This window comes from Erythrolamprus reginae, chromosome 11 (assembly GCF_031021105.1).
Source record: "Erythrolamprus reginae isolate rEryReg1 chromosome 11, rEryReg1.hap1, whole genome shotgun sequence".
NCBI classification, from domain to species: domain Eukaryota; kingdom Metazoa; phylum Chordata; class Lepidosauria; order Squamata; family Dipsadidae; genus Erythrolamprus; species Erythrolamprus reginae.
The window spans coordinates 13147959-13171060 of NC_091960.1; the positions used below are offsets into that span (position 1 = coordinate 13147959).

Consider the following 23102-nt stretch of genomic DNA (forward strand, 5'->3'; position numbering starts at 1 on the left):
AATACTTCCCTAAATATGCCCATGTCAGACCAACACTCCGCAGTCTGCACTGGTTGTCGATCAGTTTCCGGTCACAATTCAAAGTGTTGGTTATGACCTATAAAGCCCTTCATGGCACCGGACCAGAATATCTCTGGGACCGCCTTCTGCCGCACGAATCCCAGCGACCAGTTAGGTCCCACATAGTTGGCCTTCTCTGGGTCCCGTCAACTAAACAATGTCGTTTGGCGGGACCCAGGGGAAGAGCCTTCTCTGTGGCGGCCCCAACCATTTGGAACCAACTCCCCCCAGATATCAGAGTTGCCCCCACCCTCCTTGCCTTTCGTAAGCTCCTTAAAACCCACCTCTGTCGTCAGGCATGGGGGAATTGAGACTTTCCCTCCCCCTAGGCTTATAAAATTTATGCATGGTATGTTAGTATCTATGATTGGTTTTTAAATTGGGGTTTTAAATTAACTTAAATATTAGATTTGTTTACATTGTACCATTATTGCTGTGAGCCGCCCCGAGTCTGTGGAGAGGGGCGGCATACAAATCTGATAAATAAATAAATAATAAATAAATAAATTATAAAGTCAAGAATCAAGTAGCGTCTTTTCTGCCTAACAAACTTTATAAAAACGGTGTAATTTTTCTTGAGCTACAGTTAATTTCCTCTGGGACATGGTGTGGCTAGACGGACAAAGGATTTAAATTGGGTTTATTTATTTATTTCAATTTGTGTGCCATTTATCTCACTGATACTGCAATTCTGATGGCTTACAATACAATAAAAAGTTAAAGAATGAACTAAAATTAGAAAAGCTGAATAAGAGAAATTTAAAATTAAAAACCAAGATGATGGGTGAGGATGATCATTACAGCTCTTCTCTCTCTGTCAGTCACCCCCAATGTTGTAGGGCCTTCTTGGGGCTCCAGGCCAAGAAGCACAACCAAATTTTTAGGTTCTTCTGGAAAGCCAGGAGTGTAACTGAGAGGGAAAGGGAGGAAAATTTAAATTTGTTATACACATGCAGGTATATAGGAAACAGATTACAAGTGTCTGTTCAGGCCTTCTGAAGAATGGCTGAAAATATTTTGATGTAAACTAGTTCAGCCACCTCTCCCAGTTCATCCCAATTTTAATATTTCCTCAGTCGCTTTATGCGTATGACAAAGTGCGCTGCAGGTCAGAAAAACTTTCGCCTTTTAATCAACTCTGTATCAATAGAAGAGAGTACCATATTTTTCAGAGCATAAGACGCACCTCCTCCCCCAAAAGAGAGTGGAAATGTTGGTGTGGTTTGTACACCAAATATAGCCATTTGGAGCCTCCCAAAGCCCTGTCCTCACACCCCATTTTTGCAAAAAATGGGCCTGTTTTTTGCAAAAATGGGGTATTCAGAGAGTTTGGTAGGCCTGCAGAGTGCTCCTAGGAGCCAGGGAAGATAAAAGCATTTTTTCCTTACTTACCTCTTCAAAAGCTTGTTGTGCCTTATAGTCTGAAAAATTTATTTATTTATTTATTCATTTATTCATTCATTCATTCATTCATTTATTTATTGGATTTGTATGCCGCCCCTCTCTGTAGACTCGGGGCGGCTAACAACAGTAATAAAAAACATCATAAAAATCCAATACTAAAACAACTAAAAAACCCTTATTGTAAAACCAAACATTCCTAAAAACAAACATAGCATGCCTAAATTGTAAAGGCCTAGGGGGAAAGAATATCTCAGTTCCCCCATGCCTGACGGCAGAGGTGGGTTTTAAGGAGCTTACGAAAGGCAAGGAAGGTGGGGGCAATTCTAATCTCCAGGGGGAGTTGGTTCAAGAGGGCCAGGGCCACCACAGAGAAGGCTTTTTCCCTGGGCCCCGCCAAATGACATTGTTTTGTTGACGGAACCCGGAGAAGGCCCACTCTGTGGGACCTAACCGGTCGTTGGGATTCATGCGGCAGAAGGCAGTCTCGTAGATACCCTGGTCCGGTGCCATGAAGAGCTTTATAGGTGATGACCAACAGTTTGAATTGTGACCGGAAACTGATTGGCAACCAATGCAGATTGCGGAGTGTTGGTGTAACATGGGCATACCTGGGGAAGCCCATGACTGCTCTCGCAGCTGCATTCTGCACAATCTGAAGTTTCCGAACACTTTTCAAAGGTAGCCCCATGTAGAGAGCGTTACAGTAGTCGAGCCTCGAGGTGATGAGGGTATGAGTGACTGTGAGCAGTGACTCCCAGTCCAGATAGGGCCGCAACTGGTGCACCAGGCGAATCTGGGCAAACGCCCCCCTCGCCACAGCTGAAAGATGTTTCTCTAATGTGAGCTGTGGATCGAGGAGGACGCCCAAATTGCGGACCCTCTCCGAGGGGGTCAATAATTCCCCCCCCAGGGTGATGGACGGACAGATGGAATTGGCCTTGGGAGGCAAAATCCACAGCCACTCCGTCTTATCCGGGTTGAGTTTGAGTCTGTTGACATCCATCCTGGCCCCAACAGCCTCCAGACACCAGCACATCACTTCCACTGCTTCGTTGACTGGACATGGTGTGGAGATGTAAAGCTGGGTATCATCAGCGTACTGATGATACCTCACCCCATGCCCTTGGATGATCTCACCCAGCGGTTTCATACGGTATTTGTTGATCTGGATTGAACTGGGGGGGTCCTTGGTGCTCCCACAGCTTGGTTCTTTTGCAGCCCTTTCATTTACCAACTACCAACATCGAGCCGGGGTGGCGCAGCAGGTAGAGTGCTGTACTGCAGGCTACTGAAGCTGACTGTAGATCTGTAGGTCAGCGGTTCAAATCTCATCACCGGCTCACGGTTGACTCAGCCTTCCATCCTTTCGAGGTGGGTAAAATGAGGACTCGGATTGTGGGGGCAATAAGCTGGCTCTGTTAAAAAGTGCTATTGCTAATGTGTTGTAAGCCGCCCTGAGTCTAAGGAGAAGGACGGCATAAAAATAAAATAAATAAAATAAATAAAATAAATAAAATAAATAAAATAAATAAAATAAATAAAATAAATAAAATAAATAAAATAAATAAAATAAATAAAATAAATAAAATAAATAAAATAAATAAAATAAATAAAATAAATAAAATAAATAAAATAAATAAAATAAATAAAATAAATAAAATAAATAAAATAAATAAAATAAATAAAATAAATAAAATAAATAAAATAAATAAAATAAATAAAATAAATAAAATAAACTAGATATGGTAATGAAATGTCTGCAAGAAAACAATCAAAATAAGAGAGCACCAATGTCCCCACCACATTTTTGGGGTTTTTTTAAAATTTGCTTCCTGCACATGCGTCGAACAAAAAACCACCGAAATCTCCTATGCTTGAGCATCCCCTTGTGAGATTTTGCTTCTATGCATGCGCAAGAAGCAAAATCACATGAAAGGAGACAGGCGCAGGCGCGTGCATAGTAATCACATGTGCACACAGAAACATGGTGATGCATGCACAGTGCACCAATAGCAAGGTAAGAGTTGCACCCCCACCGCATGAAACACACTAGCACAACACAACTCCTTTCAAGTCTTTTCAAGCTTTTAGTTATCTTCTTATGGGCAAAGTCAGTCTCCAGCTCTCAGCTAGTTTGAGCTTTCCACATTCTATTGCAATAGTTTCTTTTAACCAGCAGATGGTTTGTTCCCAATATAACAAAACAGCTTTTACAAAAGTCTCCAAAGTATTTTAGCGCTTATATTTTCTTCAAATTCTTTGTTTTTTCCCCAGTCACTTTAACTTCCTCCATGTCCAATTTTTAAGACATCCTCAAATTTGGGCTTTTAAACTTGTTCCTTTTATTCTCTCTATGGTATTTCCAATTGTTAGATAGCCGCTCATTCCATTTTAGAGTCTCTTTTGTCTCCTTTTAAATTACTTCCTCATTAAATGGGCCAAACAATCACCCAGCTTCAGCACTTCTCCACCTCTCTCCAGCACAAACACTTAGATCTTGTCACCCAGGCAATCCGCAACCTCTCCATTTCAATTGTTCCAATCATGGCTGCTCCAGCTAATGGTGACAGTCATCTTCCACAGGTGAAGGCCAAGAGGCTGGTACTGGCTGCCGAAGAGGGGGTTGCAAGCCCCCCTGGCCACTGACTGCTGCCTCTCTTCTTCAACCCCCCTCCAGGTCTCCAAACAGCTGGGATTTGGGGTTTCCTTCAGAGACACCCATAGAACTGTGATGTTGGCCAAGCCCCCCTTCTAAGTAAGGCTTATTCTCAAGTAGGGGAGAATGATGGTCCTTAGACTTAATCAAGATGCCTAATAGTTTTAGATTTTTTAACAAGCAGGACTCAATCAAAAATTGAGAAAAGAAACACAAAAATCTGTACTTATGTTCAACCTTGGTTCATGTTGCTCAATTTCCTTTTGTGGTTCATCTAGAATTTCTCAAGAATGCCTACACCAGTTTCACTTCCTTCCATATAAAATAATTGCAGATGTACCCAGAAAAATGAAGTAAAAATATTTAGAAAGTATCACTTGAAGCTGTATTATAAGGAAGTTAAAAAGAAAATAATTTGATAAAAGTTAAATAACTCTTTCTAAAGCACTTATTTGCCTAGAATGAGGAAGAGAGTAAAAGGAAGGCAGCAGAACATTATAATTGAAATATTGTTCCCAGGGAAGTAAGAAAAACACACCACCACCCTATTGCTAAATTTTCAAGAGAAGAATATATATAGCACAGAGAATTTGGGATTCTTTCTGCTTAGAAGAAAAGCAGAATTCTTTGCATTTTCATAGTTACAAAATTCAATTAGCAAACATAAAGAAATGCTATCTAAATGCTATCTATCTATCTCAGTGATTTTCAACCTTTTTTGAGCCACGGCACATTTTTTACATTTACAAAATCCTGGGGCACACCACCAACCAAAATGACACAAAATGACATCCTAAGACACTCTCCTCTCTTTTTCCATCCCTGTCTCCTCCCCCCCCTTGTGTGTGTGTGTACACATTCTGGAACCCTTTCCAAAAACAGGTGAGGGCTGGGTTTTTCCCCCTCTCTTATTCTTTGGGTGCTTTTTATCATATGCTTTAAATCAAGAGTCACTTCTCTCTCTCTTTTGTTTCTCTCTCTTTCCTCTCATTCTATGCCTCAATCATTTTCTCATTTCTCTTTTTTCCCTCCCTTTTTTGCTCATTTCTCTCTCTCTCTCCCTTCCTCTCCTTTTCTCTCTTTCTCTCTCTCTTGCTTTTTTTCTCTCTCTTGCTTTCTCTCTCTTTCTCTCTTTTCTCTCTCTTGCTTTCTCTCTCTCTCACACTCTCAGTCTTTCTCTTTCTTACTTTCTCTCTCTCTCTCAGCAAAAAGTCAGCAAAAAGTTGCGAGACCGAAACCTGAGCTTCCTTCTTCGCGGCACACCTGACCATGTCTCACGGCACACTAGTGTGCCATGGCACACGGGTTGAAAAACACTGATCTATCTTAATTATAAAACCTATGGATGCTGTGCTAGTCCTCATTGTCAAATGTTGCACAACACAGCTCAGCTATCCGGAGGTTTTTCTATTTATTTATTATTTTGTTTATTTATTAATTAGATTTGTATGAAGGGAGATCATTTTATCCCTGTAGCTTGCAAGGTCTTCGTAAACAAAGCCATTTCCTATCTCTTTAGGTGTCCAAGACAAGTATGTCATTCAAAAAACTCGATATCTTTGAAGTTGTCCAAACTAAATTTAAGAGAGCTATTCTTGAAGTTTCAAAATATATTAAAATCTTGCTAGAGGTGGTTTTGGTGTCTAAGGCTTGGTACAATTTTTTCAATCTTTGGTTAAAGTTAGCTTTCTACCTGGTGGGCTTGGGCCCAATGGTAATGAGAGGTTACTTGAATTCAACCTAAGAAAATGCTATTGGCAAACTACGGTATATGCCTAAGAATCTTCTTAAAAGATTTTGTCATTTACACTGCAAAAATGTCAGAAATATTTTATGCAACATAGAATGAAACACAGATTTTCAAACCAGTCTAAGTCTGGATCCCAGCCACGTAACTTGAGGGGTCTTTTCAAATGAATATGAGTCATTTTTTTGGCAGTGGGCTCTTTATTCCAGTTACTCATCAGTATAATGTAACATTCAAGGGTAAAATTATAGCCGTCCCATTGAAGTCACAGTTTTATCTATGTGTTTGACGTTTCAAAACATAAATTAACTATTGCAAATATTTACCTAATTTGGGTACAAGTATAGAACGGCTTTTCTTACTTGCTATACAATTGGTTGTGCAGGTTTTTTTAAAAAACGAAAAGCTACACATTCAAGATGAAGCTCATGTTTGACACATGTGTCTTAGCAAGCCTCAGTCCATCTCCTGCACATAGCTCACCTCTATTCTTAAACGTTTTTAAGAGCTTTTGTCGTATTACTTGTTCTGTCGGGCTCTCTGGTAGACTTCTCCCAAAAATTCACAGGTACAAATTTCAGACACACACACACGTTTGAAAATTCAAAACAATGTTCTTTATAATGAAAATTCACTTAAACTAAGCCCTCTTTTGGTATAGCAAAGAGCACTCATCTCCAAACAAACTGGTAATTTGTGCAAGTCCCTTATCAGTTCTGTGATACTTAGCTTGCAGCTGTGAGGCAATTCACAGTCCTTCTTCTTTCACAAAGTGAAACACACTTTGCTCTGGTTTAGTTTCAAAGCAGGGAAAAATCAGCACACAAAAGGTCAAAGTCAGTAAAGCAGTCATGAAACACAACAATCAGATAATCCTCCACAATGGCCAAACCCACAGGCTGCTATTTATAGCAGCCTCACTAATGACCACAGCCCCACCCAACCACAGGTGGCCTCATTTTCTTTGATAATAATCTCTCAGTTGTTGCTGCCTATGCATCGCTCTCCACATGCGTGGCTGTATCATTAACTCTTGTTCTGAATCCAAGGAGGAGCTAGATAATTGATCTCCTTCTGAGCTGTCTGCCACATTCTCCTCCTCCCTGTCACTCATGTCTTCTTGGTCAGAGGAGCCTTCATCATCAGATTCCACCAGGGGCAAAACAGGCCTGCAGCATGTGGATGTCTCCCCCACATCCACAGTCCTTGGGGCAGGGAGCTGGGCCAGAGCTAACCACAACATTACTAAAGGATGAAGCCTGCTTTTGCCAGAGACACCATGACTGAAAAGCATTAAGCTGTGCTAAACTTTGCCCTTTGTTTTACTTAAGGTTAGTTTTTTCAGTAAAAGCTCAGATTCCTTCCTTTTTTTAATTGTATAGTTCCTCTTTCTTCCCCTCCACTCACTTCCACCCCTTGCCAGAACTTGCAGGCAACTAATGCAGCCTGAGCCCGATTTCCATTATTCTTAAGTAATCACAGAGTCAAGTGAAAAGAAGTTAGAAGACTAATACACTAGTCTGCTGAATGACGAATACCCTAATTTGCCACAGGTTCCCAGACAAAAAGATCAGACAAACAACAGATTAAGAAGCCTTAATCATATATGAAGAAATGTGTGGAAAAAAGTGAGAAACTATTGAGCACAGAGGCCTTTATTTATTTGTTTGTTTTGTCAAGTATGTATTGGTGGTATACAAAGATATAATAATGTTCATATATACTGCTCAAAAAAATAAAGGGAACACTTAAACAACAGAATATAACTCCAAGTAAATCAAACTTCTGCAAAATAAAATAGGAAGCAACACTGATTCATAATCAATCTCACATGTTGTCAGCACATTCAACTTTGTACAGAACAAAGTATTCAATGAGAATATTTCATTCATTCAGATCTAGGATGTGTTCTTTGAGTGTTCCCTTTAATTTTTTTGAGCAGTGTACAAGAAACTAGTAAAAAAGAAACATTAGGACAAGGGACAGAAGGCACGCTGGTGCACTTATGCACACCCCTTATATGTACTGTATATGGCCTTGTACTATAACCCCTTACAAGCTTTAGAAAACATTGCAAGGAGAAGGAAGTCATGTAATTCCCTGGTAATGAACTGTATCTGTTCATTCTTATTCTATTGATTTAAGCCAAATAAATTAAATTAAATCCAGGCCTACCCTGAAAAAACTGAAGATATATAGGTGGCAAGAACCAAGCAAACAGTATCTTAGGAAGATCTCAAAAAAACTTTAGACATTTAACGTTAAGAAAAAATGTTCTTTTGTGTGATTGTTCTGGTGTGCAATGCTCTAGTGTCATTTTCAAGATAGGAGTTGAAACAGTTTGTGTCCAGGATGTGAGAGGTCTGTAAATATTTTCATAGCCCTCCTTTTGACTCGTGCAGTATACTAGTCCTCAATGGAAGGCAGGTTGGTAATAATTGGTTTTTTTCCCCTGAAGTTCTAATTACCTTCTGAATTCTGTGCCTGTCTTGTTGGGTTGCAGAACCAAACCAGGTAGTTATTTATAGAGGTGCAGATGAAAGATTCAATGGAAAGGCATTCTCAGTGTTGTGGTTAGCTCTGGCCCAGTCTTCCTGCCCCAAGGACTGTGGATGTGGGGGAGACATCCACATGTCACAGGCCTGTTTTGCTCCCGGGGGAATCTGCTGATGAAGGCTCCTCTGACCAAGAAGACATGAGTGACAGGGAGGAGGAGAATGTGGCAGACAGCTCAGAAGGAGATCAATTATCTCTTTCCTCCTTGGATTCGGAACAAGAGTTAATGATACAGCCACGCATGCGGAGAGCGATGCATAGGCAGCAACAACTGAGAGATTATTATCAAAGAAAATGAGGTCACCTGTGGTTGGGTGGGGCTGTGGTAATTAGTGAGGCTGCTATAAAGAGCAGCGTGTGGGTTTGGCCATTGTGGAGGATTATCTGATTGTTGTGTTTCGTGCCTGCCTTGCTGACTTCGACCTTGGTGTGTTGCTTTTCCCCCGCTTTGAAACTAAAGCAGAGCAAAGGGTGTTTCACTTTGTGAAAGAAGAAGGACTGTGAATTGCCTCACAGCTGCAAGCTAAGTATCTCAGAAATGATAAGGGACTTGTACCAATTACCAGTTTGTTTGGAGACGAGTGCTCTTTGCTATACCAAAAGAGGGCTTAGTTTAAGTGAATTTTCATTATAAAGAACATTGTTTTGAATTTTCAAACGTGTGTGTGTCTGAAATTTGTACCTGTGAATTTTCGGGAGGAGTCTACCAGAGAGCCCGACAGAACACTCAGGTTATAGGTTTAGCTAAAAGCCCTCACAATTCCTAGAGAATACACGGAAAGGGGATTCCTAAAGGGGAAATAATGGGATTGCTCCATAGTAAGCAGTGTGAGGGAAGAAAATGAGATTGTGTTAATAACATAGCCAGCTTCAACTTAGCTACAAGAAATCCCGTCATTTTCTTCTCTTGTATTAACAATTTCCTTTTGTCATTTTCCACCCAGGATGAGGACACCATGACTACTGCAATGATAACCAAACTTGATGAAAACGGAACCCTCTCTGCACTTCACAGCCAATCCACTAAGGAATGCCACGTGGATTCTGAGTTCAGATACCTACTATTCACCGTCTATTACAGCATCATTTTCATTCTGGGCTTTGTAGCTAACACCTATGTGCTGTGGCTTTTCAGCCGGCTTTACGCTAAGAAGAAATTAAATGAAATAAAAATATTCATAGTTAACTTAACCATTGCTGACTTACTGTTCCTGGTTACATTGCCAATGTGGATTGTTTATTACAAGAACAAAGGGAACTGGATCATGCCCAGCTTTCTGTGTAACATAGGTGGCTACTTATTTTTCGTCAACACGTACTGCTCTGTGGCATTCCTGGGAGTCATAACATACAATCGTTACCAAGCTGTCACAAGTCCCATTTCAGCCGTTCAATCCAGCACACGAAGAAGAGGAATTTATGTTACATTGGCTATCTGGGTCCTAATAGGCGTTCCTTCCATCTACTTTTTAGTTGATAATGGCACAACTAAGGAGGGGCCTGTGACTCGCTGTTTTGAGCGCTATGACACCTCCGGTAATACAACTCCTATTTTCGCCTTCCATGTGATTATTTGCATTTGTTTCTTCGTTGCTTTCCTGCTTGTCTTGGTATGCAATACTTTCATTATCCGGACATTGCTTTCAAAACCAGCGCAAAGTCGGAGGAGCACCCGTGTCAGGAAACGGGCTCTTTGGTTAGTGACCACAGTTTTGACTGTCTTCATTCTCTGTTTTGTGCCTCACCACTTGGTGGATCTTCCCTGGACTTTGATGGTTCTGAACATGTGGGACATAAGCTGTCAAAAGCAAAAGGTATTAAATGATATCCACCAGGTTACCCTTGTTCTTCTGGGTGCCAACTGTGTCTTGGATCCGATCATTTATTGTTTTCTCACAAAAAAATTCAGGAAACATCTTTCTGAAAATTTGAAAAACATAAAAGACAGTCGAAAATGTTCCAGGCAAACAACTGATACTGGAACGGAAGGGATGGTGCAATTAGACTATTGTTTTCCTGCATCCCCCAAGTCTTAAAAGTATTTTGAATGCAACGTGGAGGAAGGTACTTCTATAACAGCAAAAAAACCACCAAAGAATATACATTTCAAGGTTGAACTCAGCCTTCCATCCTTCCGAGGTGGGTAAAATGAAGACCCGGATTGTGGGGGCAATATGCTGGCTCTGTTAAAAAGTGCTGTTGCTAACATGTTGTAAGCTGCCCTGAGTCTAAGGAGAAGGGTGGCATAAAAATCGAATAAATAAATAAATAAATAAATAAATTTGGTTATAATTTGTATATGTTGAAGGACAAACATATACTGATACAAATTAGGAAATACAATGTGTTTCCTTACAAAGAGCAAAGACGATAATCAGGAACTTTTGGAGTCTCTTGATTTGTTGCCCAGATATTAACTAAAGATGACCAACTTTTGGGACCTACTTTTCATTCTTAAGGAAATGGACTGAGCATCTAAACTGATAGATCTTATGAATGAAAATTGTGGAATGAAATGATAACTTTCTTACAGAACAAGCAACATTTACTGATCAGTATCAAGTAAAATTAATGACTAGCAAGACTTCTTGGCCATTTTGGATTGCAACTCTCATTGTCTAAAAACAGCAAGAATTGGAGGCTATGTCACACAAATGCAAGATGTCTCAATGGAGATGCCATATCTCAAATGAGATGACTTTGGGTATTTGGGAAATAATTTGTGAATCTTTTATTTGATAATAAGTATTTTTCTCCCATCCTGAGGTACTTCTAAACTTCTAAACTCTTGGGAAAGAAAATGCCAAACCTAGGACAGGGCTATGGGATTATTTTCCATCAAACATTTCGTTCTCATGGTTATACTCTTTCTCTTACTCTTTTGCCATTCCTTGATATCAAGATAGGCTAAGAGATACAACCCAAAACTTATAAACGTACAGCTTATGGGTTAGCCAAGAATCCATATGCAAATTTAGAAGTTGAGATAGGAAAGAAGAGAACTTATTCTGAAATAAGCCTGAAGTATTGTATTTGTATTTGCATTTATTAGATTTGTATGCCGCCCCTCTCCGAAGACTCGGGGCGGCTAACAACAATATAAAAAGACAATGTAAACAAATCTAATATTAAAACAATCTTAAAAACCCCAATTTAAAGAACCACTCATACATACAAGCATACCATGTATAAATTCTATAAGCCTAGGGGGAAGGGAAATTTCAATTCCCCCATGCCTGATGACAGAGGTGGGTTTTAAGGAGCTTGCAAAAGGCAAGGAGGGTGGGGGCAACTCTGATATCTTGAGGGAGCTGGTTCCAGAGGGGCGGGGCCGCCACAGAGAAGGCTCTTCTCCTGGGTCCCGCCAAAGTATGAGAGAACCATTCCTCTAGGTCCCTCAAAAATGAATTCTCATTCTTTCCTTTGCAATCATATCTACATTAAAGTAAAAGCTACATTACAAGCTTAGATGAAATTAAGACTTCTGGCATTGCATGTCCATTTCAGTGTATTTTCCTTCTCCACATCTCCACAAATTGTGCCTTTCACAATTTGACAGGCACACATCTATGACATGAGCCTCTTCTACACATGAAGGTTGTTCTTGAATTAGAATGCTGAATATGATAAGGAATGATTGGCTTTCTTAGGAAAACCAACTGTTGCCTAATACTTCATTTCTAACCATTGCTTTGTAATAGCTTTTCAGAGATACAAGTAGTAATGATCACTGAATTAGTAGACATGTGACTTTTATAATGTCGTGCAATGAAGTGGTATGGATCACTAATGAAAAAGTGATGACAAAGAATTAACCCAAACACAAAGAGTTAACCAATAAATACTGTCCATTTTTAAAAAAATAGAAACTGATCAGTATTTTCATTATTGTATTGAAGACTATAAAAAAAACATAGCCTAGTCGGCCTGAGAAGGGGAAAAAAATTGAAATGTATAAGCAGGTAACACTTTTATTAGAGCCAGAATGTCAGAAAAGATTATCCAAGATTTGAAGCTCTCCAGGATTCCAACTTTAATATAATTTTGGGGCTCTGTCCCTGGAAAAGCAGGCACTTTTGAGTGAGGATGAATTCTACAAACTTTGTCCTCTAGAACTGTAACCATGTTTTGGTTTATGGTTCTATTTTCTTAATGGATACGTGCTGCAGTGGTGGGTTTCAATTTTTTTTACTTCTGGTTCTGTGGGCGTGGCTTTGTGGGCGCGACGGGAGAAGGATACTGCAAAATCCCCATTTCCTTCAAATCTGTTGGGCATCAGGAGGCAGAGAATAGAAAGGGTTGGAGCCAGTCAGGGGTGGTATTTACCGGTTCTCCGAACTACTCAAAATTTCCGCTACCAGGTCTCTAGAACTGGTCAGAACCTGCTGAAACCCAGCTCTGCAGTGTGTGTGGGAAAGGAGAAAAGGTCTTCACAACAGAGTTCTCATGCTTTCACTGAGAGTCAAGACCTTATGGACCATACCTCAGAAAATTGGCTAAATAGGTAATGAATTATGGGCAGAGGGAGAAGGGTAGGAGAAGGGTACATTCATCAGCTGTAGAAAATGGTCAGGCTGAGGAAGGATTCAAATGCATCATCAATCTCTTAGTGCCAATAAGCTATCTACCATATTTTTTCGGAGTATAAGACTCACCCCCCCACCAAAAAAAGAGGGTAGAAATGTTGGTGCATCCGATACATCGAATATAGCCATTTTGGGCCTCCCCCCACCCCGGGCATCCCATTTTTCCAAAAAAATGGGCCTGTTTTTCGCAAAAATTGGGTGCCTGGAGGGTTTGGGAGGTCTGCAGAGTTCTCCTGGGGGTCAGGGAAGGCAAAAACATCATTTTGTGAAAAACGGGGTGCAAAGAGGTTTTGGAAGGATTTCAGAATACTTCTGGGGTCCGGGAAGGACAAAAACTTTTATTCCCTACTTACCTTTAAAATCTTAGTGCGTCTTATAGTCCGAAAACTGTGGTAAAGTCCTGCCCACATTGACTTCCTTATTTACTGCCAAATTACTTTAACTGCTAATTCAAATTCTTGTAGAGAGCTTAAAATAAATCTTTATACCCATTCAAACTGACTGGTTTTCCTGATTTCTCTGGTGCTTGACAATCAATCTTTTTCTTTCTGTGCTTTTATTGTTTATTTATAATACAGACAATTATCACGCAAGGTTACCTCTGAGTATGTCTGGATTCTACATTCCACTTGCCAGAAAGGGTCTCTACCTATGTTTTCAAATAGTTTATTTAGAACTCTTGCATTTTTAATTACAACCAACTTGAGATTTGTTAAAAGCACATCTAAGCTCCTGCAGGTATTTTGTGTACTGTTATTTGCTGCTTTAAAATAAGATTGCAACCTGAAAAACGTTTATTAATAACTATTTGGCTCTGAAATAATTATTCTCTAAATAAAATGAGAGAACTGCAACAATTTAGCATACCAGAAATGCTTCACTAAATTCAGTGGAACCTATCTCTATGGGAACAGGTCAACTTGCCTAAAATTTTAAACATAACTTGATGTGTTAGCCTTTACAAATCTTGGTGGTAACATGGATTCCTATCACACTAAACTAAACCCAATCATGTATTGTCAAATGTAATTTATGTCTTAGTAGTATGAAATCCAATTAATTTTGGCTTATTTAATTTGATAAACACCATGTATACATCTATTCAATCATTTTTTAATCATAGGTTAACTGTCTTAAAATTAATTTGCTCAGGTTGAGTAATCAGAGCCTGTATCAATGTGTAAATGTAATTTAAAATATATGGAAAAAATACACCTACAAGTAAGAGCTGCCAGAAATTTGATATATAATATAAACAACCACTAGACGTGAACGAAGAAATACAAAAGAACCTTATATTCTCAATTAATAGTCGCTCTAGTTTTTAAAAAGATGTGGATTACAGTATTCTATATATATAAAAGCCAAATACTACTCACTCATCACGAAATCTCCAGAATTGTAAAGTCTACAAACCAGGGGTGCTCCCGATTCAGGTCTGCTGCTAGAGGTCAGAGAGCTGGTAGCTACAGCAGCGGGAGACTTTGCCCACCTACCTGGATGCCGCCATTTGGGTTCTTTTATCCTCTGCGCATGCACCAAGGGTTCTGCTCAGGCACAGAGGGTAAAAAACTCCAAATGGCGGTGTCCCAGCGGGTGGGTAAAGCCTTGCTCTCCACTGCTACCAGCTCTCCGACTACTGGCAGGCACTCCCGAACTAGGATTTTACCCCTGCTACAAACTTGAAAGCTGGCACATATGTTTCTCTTGGCTTCTAGGTACTTGCTAAGAAAGGATTTTTCGAAATGACCACCAGATCATTAATATTTCTTATACAGTATATTAACACACTCTAATGCTAAGGGGTTAGATGTTCTACTCCCCTCCCCACCTGAAAAGAACTATGTTCCAATTGCCAGTTACCTTAGATCAGTGTTTTTCAACCAGTGTGCCGTGGCACACTAGTGTGCAGTGAGACATGGTCAGGTGTGCCGCAAAGAAGGAAGCTCAGGTTCCGGTCTTGCAAATTTTTGCTGAAAAGGAGAGAGGGGGAGAGAGAGAGAGAGAAAGAAAAAGAAAACAAGAAAGAAAGCAAGAGAGAAAGAGAAAGAAAGCAAGAGGGAGAGAAAGAGACAGAGAGAGGAGAGGAAGGGAGAGAGAGAGAGAAATGAGAGCAAAAAGGGGAGAAGGGAATTGAGAAAATAATTGAGGCAGAGAATGAGAGGAGAGAAACAAAAGAGAGAGAGAAATGACTCTTGATTTAAAGCATATGATAAAAAGCACCCAAATAATAAGAGAGAAGAAAACCCTAGCCCTCACCTGTTTTTGGAAATGGTTCAAGAGTGTGTATACACACACACAAGGGGGGAGGAGACAGGGATGGAAAAAGAGAGGAGAGTGTCTTAGAATGTCAGTTTGTGTCAGTTTGGTTGGCGGTGTGCACTAGTATATATATATAAATACTAGTAGCTGGGGAACCCAGAGCATACAAACCTAATAAATTATTATTATTATTATTATTATTATTATTATTATTATTATTATTATTATACCATGAAAAACACTAGTGGCTGGGAAATATATATATACACATATATCTCTCTCTCTCTGTGTGTGTGTGTGTGTGTGTGTAACATATATATATGTGTGTGTGTTGTGAGCCACCCCAATCCTCAGGGGCGGCATACAAATCATATATATATATATGATTTGTATGCCGCCCCTAAGGACTGGTGTGGCTCACAACATATCAAAAGAACATAGCAATACACCTAGAATCCAATTAATATGGTTAAAAAGGCTTTAAAAAGATTTTAAAACTCCAATGTAATTTAAAACCATTCATCATAATTCGTTCAACAAAACATACTAAAACACACGTTGTTATTATTTATTATTTATTAGATTTGTATGCCGCCCCTCTCCGCAGACTCGGCTCACAGCAATAACAAAAAAATAATGTACAACAAAACTAATATTTAAAAATATCTAAAACCCCTTATTTAAAAACTAGACATATACACAAACATACCATGCATAAACTATATAGGCCTGGGGGAGATGTCTCAATTCCCCCATGCCTAACGGTAGAGGTGGGTTTTAAGGAGTTTACGAAAGGCAAGGAGGTTGGTCAGGGGCCTAGGATCTAACGGCCCCATAGGTCTATATCCCACCCCCAATCTCACTAGGGTTAAAAGCTACGAAGTGTTTGTGGGGGGGCTTTGCCCAAAGGCAGACAATTCTATTAGCTGCTCTATTGCTGCACATCACCTTTCAATCAGGACATTTCAAAATTTAGCAGCTGCGTTTGTAAAAATACGCCGTGCGTCATTACAGTAACCTTAACTCTGATTTATGTGGAGGGTTTCCCCCCCCTAATCATGAGGTGCAAATCCAACCTGTTGAGTTAGTTTATGATTCAATGTACCAGTTCGGGCAAATTTAATACAGAGCCAGTTTTGGCTCGCCAAAGGAGGCGGGCGACCCCTACCGGCAGAAGAAAGTAATTACGTCGGGGCCACATTCGTGAGGAGCAAAGAGACAGCGAGAATGTCCCTCAGCGCCCCATTTTGTTTTTACCTGCCAGTTCAATGGCAATAAGAAAAAGGCGCGGCCATTCCCCGTCGCGTGGCCCAGTTTTTCGTGCCTTGCCTCGCTCTCTTTCCCAGACATTCTGAATTCGGCGTAGGCAGGAGGAACCTAAGCGGCGGCGGTGGGGATGGCCACCGGCGATAGTAAGTAAACACACCCACCAATCCTATCCCACCTCATCTTTACCGTCACTTCCGGCAAGGAATTTCCGCTTCCGGGTCCCAGCCCAGCGGAGGCTTGCCGAAAGGGGTTCCTTTCCGTTCTCTTTCTTTCTTTCTTTTTTTATTTTTTGGGTGAGGGGAGAGAGGAAGTTTGTCGTCCTGTTTGGGAACCCAGCTCGTCGCCGGAGCGGTGGTTGTCATCGTCGCCATCAACTCCAACCATGTCACCGGGCGCCAAGGCCGGCTCCGCAAAGGTCTCCTCACGGTGAGAGAAAAAAGGAGCTTCAGCTTTCCTCTTTCCCTTCTCGCGGGATCGGCGCGCGGGCCGGTGGCCGTGGCGGTCCCGCCCAGTGGGGGTTCTTTGCTCCCCTGAATGTGGGGGAGGGAGAAGAGAGGGCGGGTGGGAGGGGCTCGTTCACCTGCTGCACCGGGAGAGGAGGCGGCGGTGGAGTGCCTGCGCGGGACGGGCCTCGCAACTTGTGGAACTCCCCGCCACGTGATGCGGTGACACTGCTGATCCCCCCCCTCCCCGTCAACCTCCCCCCTACCCCGTTTTGATGGCTTTGAAAGGGAAGTCCAATGCATGGAGCAGGGAAAAGGTCTGTTGGCGATGATTTTCTAGTGAAAACCTGGACTTAACGTAGTATGTTAGCCCGAGAAGGTTACTTAATTGGTGGTTATGTCACATTGTGTGGGTATATTATTTATTTATTTACTTACTTGATTTCTATGCTGCACTTCTTGAGGTGATTCAGGGCGGCATACAAATCTAATAAATAATACTAATACTACTACTAATACTAATAAATGTAACAATAATAAATCTAAATTACTATAAAAGGATTATACAAATTACGAAAAAAATATGTAAAAACCTGTATGCAGTCATACACATTCATCCAATTCAATCATACTGGCCGATATATTGGCCGGAGACAATCTCATCACTCATGGCCCCCATGCTCGCCTGCAGAGATAGGTCTTCAGAGCTTTATGAAAGACCAGGAGGGAAGGGGCTGTATGTATCTCTCGAGGAAATTTGTTCCAGAGAAGGCTCTTCTCCTAGGTCCCGCCAGCCAACATTGTCTGGCTGAGGGACCTGGAGAAGGCTGACTCTGTGGGGCCTAACCACAATACATAATTTTGTATTTATTTAATCATGTTGATTTGGTGTATATTGTACACCAAATTGGTGTATATTTGGTGTATATTGGAGGTGGTGGCCCTTTGATGCAGTGGTTCTCAACCTTTCTAATGCCGCAACCCCTTAATACAGGTCCTCATGTTGTGGTGACCCCCAACCATAAGTCTAGCGCCAATTCTCCCAACAGAGCTTTAAGCTGATTGGCAGGAAGTCAGAGGGACGCCCCCACTGTAAACGCCTGATTGGTCAGATTGTAAAAATATATTCCAAGGTACCAGAATAGAAGCTTTAGTTCCTAACACCATGGGAAATTTGTCTATCTGTACTCTTTCTATCCAAATGATAAATGGGCTGTACTGATTTCAGAGTCAGCAGAAGGAATAAAAGCACTTAGTGCGCAGTGTTATTACTTCCTACATTAAAACAATTGTGGGATTGGGCAGCATAGAAGTCAAATAAATTAAATTAAAAACATGTTGGACATGTAGTGTTGTCATGACTTTTTAATTTTTAAATTTATATTCTAATAGAATAGAATTCTTTATTGGCCAAGTGTGATTGGACATACAAGGAATTTATCATTGGTGCATATGCTTGGCCACTCACCTTATATTTACAGCTATTCCTGTACAAAAATATCTTTAAAAAACTGGAAATTGGCATGAAGCAGTAAAGTAGATTTTTTAGATGAGCAAGTTCCTTAGTAACCTCCGGAATATTTTATAGTGGGCATTATTGATTCATTGAAATTTCTCAGTAACATTGGAATAAGTAAGAAAAACATATTTGGTACAGGCAACTAAAAATTTGAAAATATTACCAGCTTGTTTATGGCAGACACTAACACATTTTTTCTATGTTTCTATGAACTGTTAGCATGGGACTCTTTCTAATTCTAAGACAAACAAGAGTGAAAATGTGAATAGCTCTGAACTTACTTCGCCATCACATTGCAGGCAATATGTTAATTTTTAGGACAAAGAATGGATGACTGAGAGTCTCCATAGACATTAATTTTCAGGCATTTGTATTTAATTTTATTTTAATGAGAACTTTCTCATTCAAAAAAGCTCTGCAGTTATGTTATCTGGGAATAAATCCCATTAATCTCTGTGATTCATAGTTAAGAATCTTTGGGGGGTGGGTTGGGTTTGTTTTGAATTGTGTTTTTTGGGGAGTTAAGAATTCTAGAGGCATAAGATTGCATCAGCCAAAATAAATTTATGTCGAATACAGTTTTATACAAAACATGATTTTAAATTAACTGTTTAAAAAGCATTCATAATTAAAATTTAAAAATAGATTGTTGGTAAAGATCCTAATGCAATGGCATATTGCTGATAAGGAAGCTTACAACCTTGCTCGCAGTACAAAATGATTATTTTAAGTGAATGTATAAATTAATAAGATTTGCAACAGATATGTTGTTAAGCTGTTTTTTGGTTTTAATTTTTCTGCAGTGAGTCAGGGCAAGCAGAAATCTTATTCGGATTATGAATCTTGTCTTCTTGCTTTTATTATAATAAATGTTTGTAAGTCATCAGCTGACACCTAGGAAAGGAGTAAAAAAACTTTTTATTGTAAAACGTTAATTTTAAAAGTGTTTCCAAGCAGGTTCACTTATAATCATTACTTTTTTAAGCATCAGGTAATCCCCCCCTTTCAATATTTTTGCACACTGTATTATAACAGTTTTTTCAGATATTGAAAGTAGGGATTGTAATATCATATTTGTTTATGGCTGTTAAACATATTTACTATATTGGTATTGTGGCGTTTTATAGTTACATTTTCAACTTGCATCGTATGAACCTTCCTAGAGTTTTCTTGAGGAAGGATTTCATAGAAATAAAATATTTTGAAATTAAATTTCATTTAAAGTTGTTGAAATAGGCAAAGACAAAGAAAAGGCCAAGTAAAAATATTAGTTTGTCTCTATGATATGTAATAAACAGCTTGGTACTGTCTGGCATTTCTTCTATCAAGGACTTTGTATCATGGAAAAAGCAGTATTTGTCTGATGGTTATGTTATACCAGGGATCTCCAAACTTGGCAATTTTAAAACTTTTAGGAACACAGCTGGCTGGAGAATTCTGTGTGTTAAAGTCCATAAGTCTTAAAGTTGCCAAGTTTGAAAACCTCTGTGTTATACCATGAAGAGTTCAGTTTTATAATTTTTATTACGTTGTGACTTTGGTCTTTTAATCTGAAGAAGAGAGATTCCCTGTATGCTTGAACATTTGGAATTGCATATTTTATTTTTTAATCTATTTTTCAAATAGACAAAATACTGATGTTTGTACTTCTCCTTAAGGTCATGTTTGTATTACAAAACTGCTGTTAAGTAAACGCAAGTAACAAAACAATGCAATGGAAATGAGGTGCTACCTCACTTGCATTATCTTACCTGCTGTAGCTTGAGGCTTAATGGAAAATCCTTGCTTTTTCCCATATAGTTTCTCTATATATATTGGTAAAGCCAAGATTTGACTACAAATGACATTAAATGGCTAAAGGGACTGATAGCAAAAATGATAAGCAGTTCCCCCAAACACATGGAGATTGTCTATTACAGGTTTTGAAGGCAGAGAGAAAGACATCCATTCTTCACATTGGAGCACTTTTGAAAAAGCTCGCCTCCATGGAAGAGGTACAAGATTTAGCAGAACAGCCAGTGAGTATATAAAAGGAACAACAAAAGCGAGAAAAAAAGATCCTTTTTTCTTTCTATGGAATTTGCTAGAGAATAGCTTATGTATCTTTTGTTTGCAGGAGTAAAAAAAAGAAATGCAGCACATATATACAGTTGGGAAGAAAAGAATGGCTTGCTAATATTTCCATATGCAAAACTAGTTACCTGTCTAATTCCATCATTTGAATTTCTCAGAATTCTAAATCTCTGCCAACCACTGTAAAAGAAAAAGAGTTGGATGAAATCAATGAAGCCCTAGCAATGCAGTGCAACTTCCATACTTCTGTGTTTCGATTGGTTTTTGTATCATCTCTTTGGCATCATATTTTAATTATGAAAAATGGGGAGTAAATTTTCTAAATAAGTAATGTTTCTATTTATTCTTGTCTACTGGCCATAATAAGGATGAATTAAGATATCTTAGGTCAGTGATGGCTAAACTTTTTGGTGCCAAGTGACCAAAGTTGCAGGGCAAGCAATTCCCTAAAATTTAATGCGAGCAGCTCCCGTGCATGCATGCGCCCCACCCCGCATATGAGTGTGTGTGTCCCCATGCGTGTGCACATGTCCCCCCCACATGCATATGCCCCCCGTGCCCCATTTTGGCTTCCAAGTTGGTGCAGGAAGCCTTCCAGGTCCAAAATGGCACAGGGAGGGCGCACACATGCATGCGCCCCAAAAATGCAATGCCAGCGCCCTCAAGCATGCAGCCCCCATATGCGAACGTGGTCCCCACATGCGCCCTGCCTCCATGCATCTGTGGAAGAGACAAACTGGTTGACTGGAGGCGTGCATGGATGAGCGGTGGAGTTGGGCTGGGGGGATGGCTGGCGTGCCTGCAGAGAAGGCTCTGCGTGCCATTTGGGGTACATATGCCATGGGTTCGACATCATGGCCTTAGCAGCCGTGATGGCAAGCCATTTTATGTAAAATGCCAAATGAAAAACCATTCTCATAGTTAGTATTTAACCAATTGCTAATAGCAATGCGCTATCCCAGTAAAGAGTCTCAGGAAGAACAGGAAACCTATAGCAAACACCTCTTGACTTTTTGTATTTCACCTCAAATCCCCCTTACAATAAACAGATATTTATCAAATTCTGAAAGGTAGAGGGAGAAACAGTGGACCTGAAATATTTTGGCAGCAAATGCACAGATGTGTTTCTTTTCAGAAATCACAAAAAAGATCTTTGCAGCATTAATAGATGCTTCTTCATTTAAAAGATGGATGGGAGTTTTCCTTCTTTTGAGTTGATAACTGTAGAGCAAAATCCTACTTTGCAACAACTCATCATCCTGGCCATATCAATGCAAGTACAGGGATTTTTTGAGACCATAGTTAGCATGTGGTAGAGGATTGCTTTTGTTTAAGAATCAGTTGGAAATAACGGGAGAGAATGGTCCTTAGTTGTAGTCTATCAAATTAGAAGTAGAACTGTCCTCCATAGACCAGAATATGAAACCTTCTAAATCTTGATCTTTCTGTCCAGACAGATTCAGGAAAAAGAAAAAAGCTTTGAGAATTGACAAAATGTGGACATGTGTATTACCTTTATTCCCTTCCTGGAGAAAAAAACTTTTGGGTTTACACACCTTTTCCATGAAACTAGATTTTGTTAATTGTGATTTTTGCAAACTGGTCGCTTTGGCTTACCCTTGCTAATAAGTATGAACATTACTGGGAATTAAATTTAAAAACAGAAACTGTCATTTTACATTCAGGGAAAAGTATATGAATGAGAGAAGTATGCAGACCTAAAAATTGCTGTCATAAATCTTCATTCCTGTTATGTCTCAACTCAGCGTTTGTAACTCATACTGTTACTCATAGTTAAGAGTTTTTATTTGCTATCAAATTGAATAACCTCATATCATACTTATTTCTGCAGATAAAAAAGGCTAAGATGCAGGAATCAGGAGAACAATTATTAAGGTATGCAATTCTTCAATTAAAAAAGAAATTAAATAAACCATCTAATTTTTGTAGGTTTCTCTAGGTTTTTTTACATGCCAAATTGTAGTTTGGAATGTGTTTCTTACCTTTTTCATTAAGTTTAGATTGGATGTGACAAGTCTGTTAATCCTTGTCATCATCCCCTTATGATTTCAGAATTTTAGAGAATTTTGGCTAAAATATGCTTTAAAACATGGGTATTGCATACAGTTTTAAGACAATTAGCATATGTTTGTGATGATAACAATATTTAATGGATGTGACAATGATTTATAAGTACTTCAGTGTTTGACTTCATTTTTCAGGCCAGTGAGTAGCTCGGACAGTAATGATCAAAAGCCTGAATCTTCAAGCCTTGCTTCAAACTTGCCTGTATCTAATCAAAGTAAGTGGTTTCTTTATCTCCCAAGTTGATTAGGAGAACTAGTGGGTGTTTGGCACCTGAATTGTGTCTGTAACATAGCCCTTATTTGATTGTTTGATTTGGTTTTGCTTGAATCTTCCTTAAATGTTTTTTTTTAATGTTCGTAGAAACCTAATGCAAATTACACTTAAAGACAGCCGCACACATTAATGTCACAGTTTGTGTTAAATAATAATTTAAGGTCCT

The 23102-nt window shown here is 39.5% G+C and overlaps 2 protein-coding genes and 1 long non-coding RNA gene across 4 annotated transcripts in view; 2 read left to right on the plus strand and 1 right to left on the minus strand.

Moving 5' to 3' along the window:
• PTAFR (platelet activating factor receptor) overlaps window positions 1-13506 on the plus strand; it is a 32309-nt gene extending 18803 nt beyond the window's left edge. Inside the window, exon 4 of the mRNA XM_070764101.1 lies at window positions 9368-13506. Within this exon, the coding sequence (XP_070620202.1) occupies window positions 9368-10459 (1092 nt within the window). The 3' untranslated portion in view covers window positions 10460-13506. The remainder of the gene's footprint in view (window positions 1-9367) is intronic.
• LOC139174054 (uncharacterized) lies at window positions 812-16660 on the minus strand. The gene is made up of 3 exons (XR_011560291.1): window positions 16529-16660; window positions 14873-14982; window positions 812-970 (listed from the first exon to the last, which is right to left on the minus strand). It is a non-coding gene; the product is annotated as an uncharacterized lncRNA (long non-coding RNA).
• An 87-nt stretch (window positions 16661-16747) lies between these two features.
• EYA3 (EYA transcriptional coactivator and phosphatase 3) overlaps window positions 16748-23102 on the plus strand; it is a 34318-nt gene continuing 27963 nt past the window's right edge. Inside the window, exons 1-4 of one of the 2 annotated variants that reach the window (XM_070764882.1) lie at window positions 16748-16966; window positions 20422-20520; window positions 22428-22471; window positions 22798-22877. In XM_070764882.1, the coding sequence (XP_070620983.1) occupies window positions 20488-20520; window positions 22428-22471; window positions 22798-22877 (157 nt within the window). In that variant the 5' untranslated portion in view covers window positions 16748-16966; window positions 20422-20487. The remainder of the gene's footprint in view (window positions 16967-20421; window positions 20521-22427; window positions 22472-22797; window positions 22878-23102) is intronic. The other variant, XM_070764883.1, reaches the window with a different exon arrangement.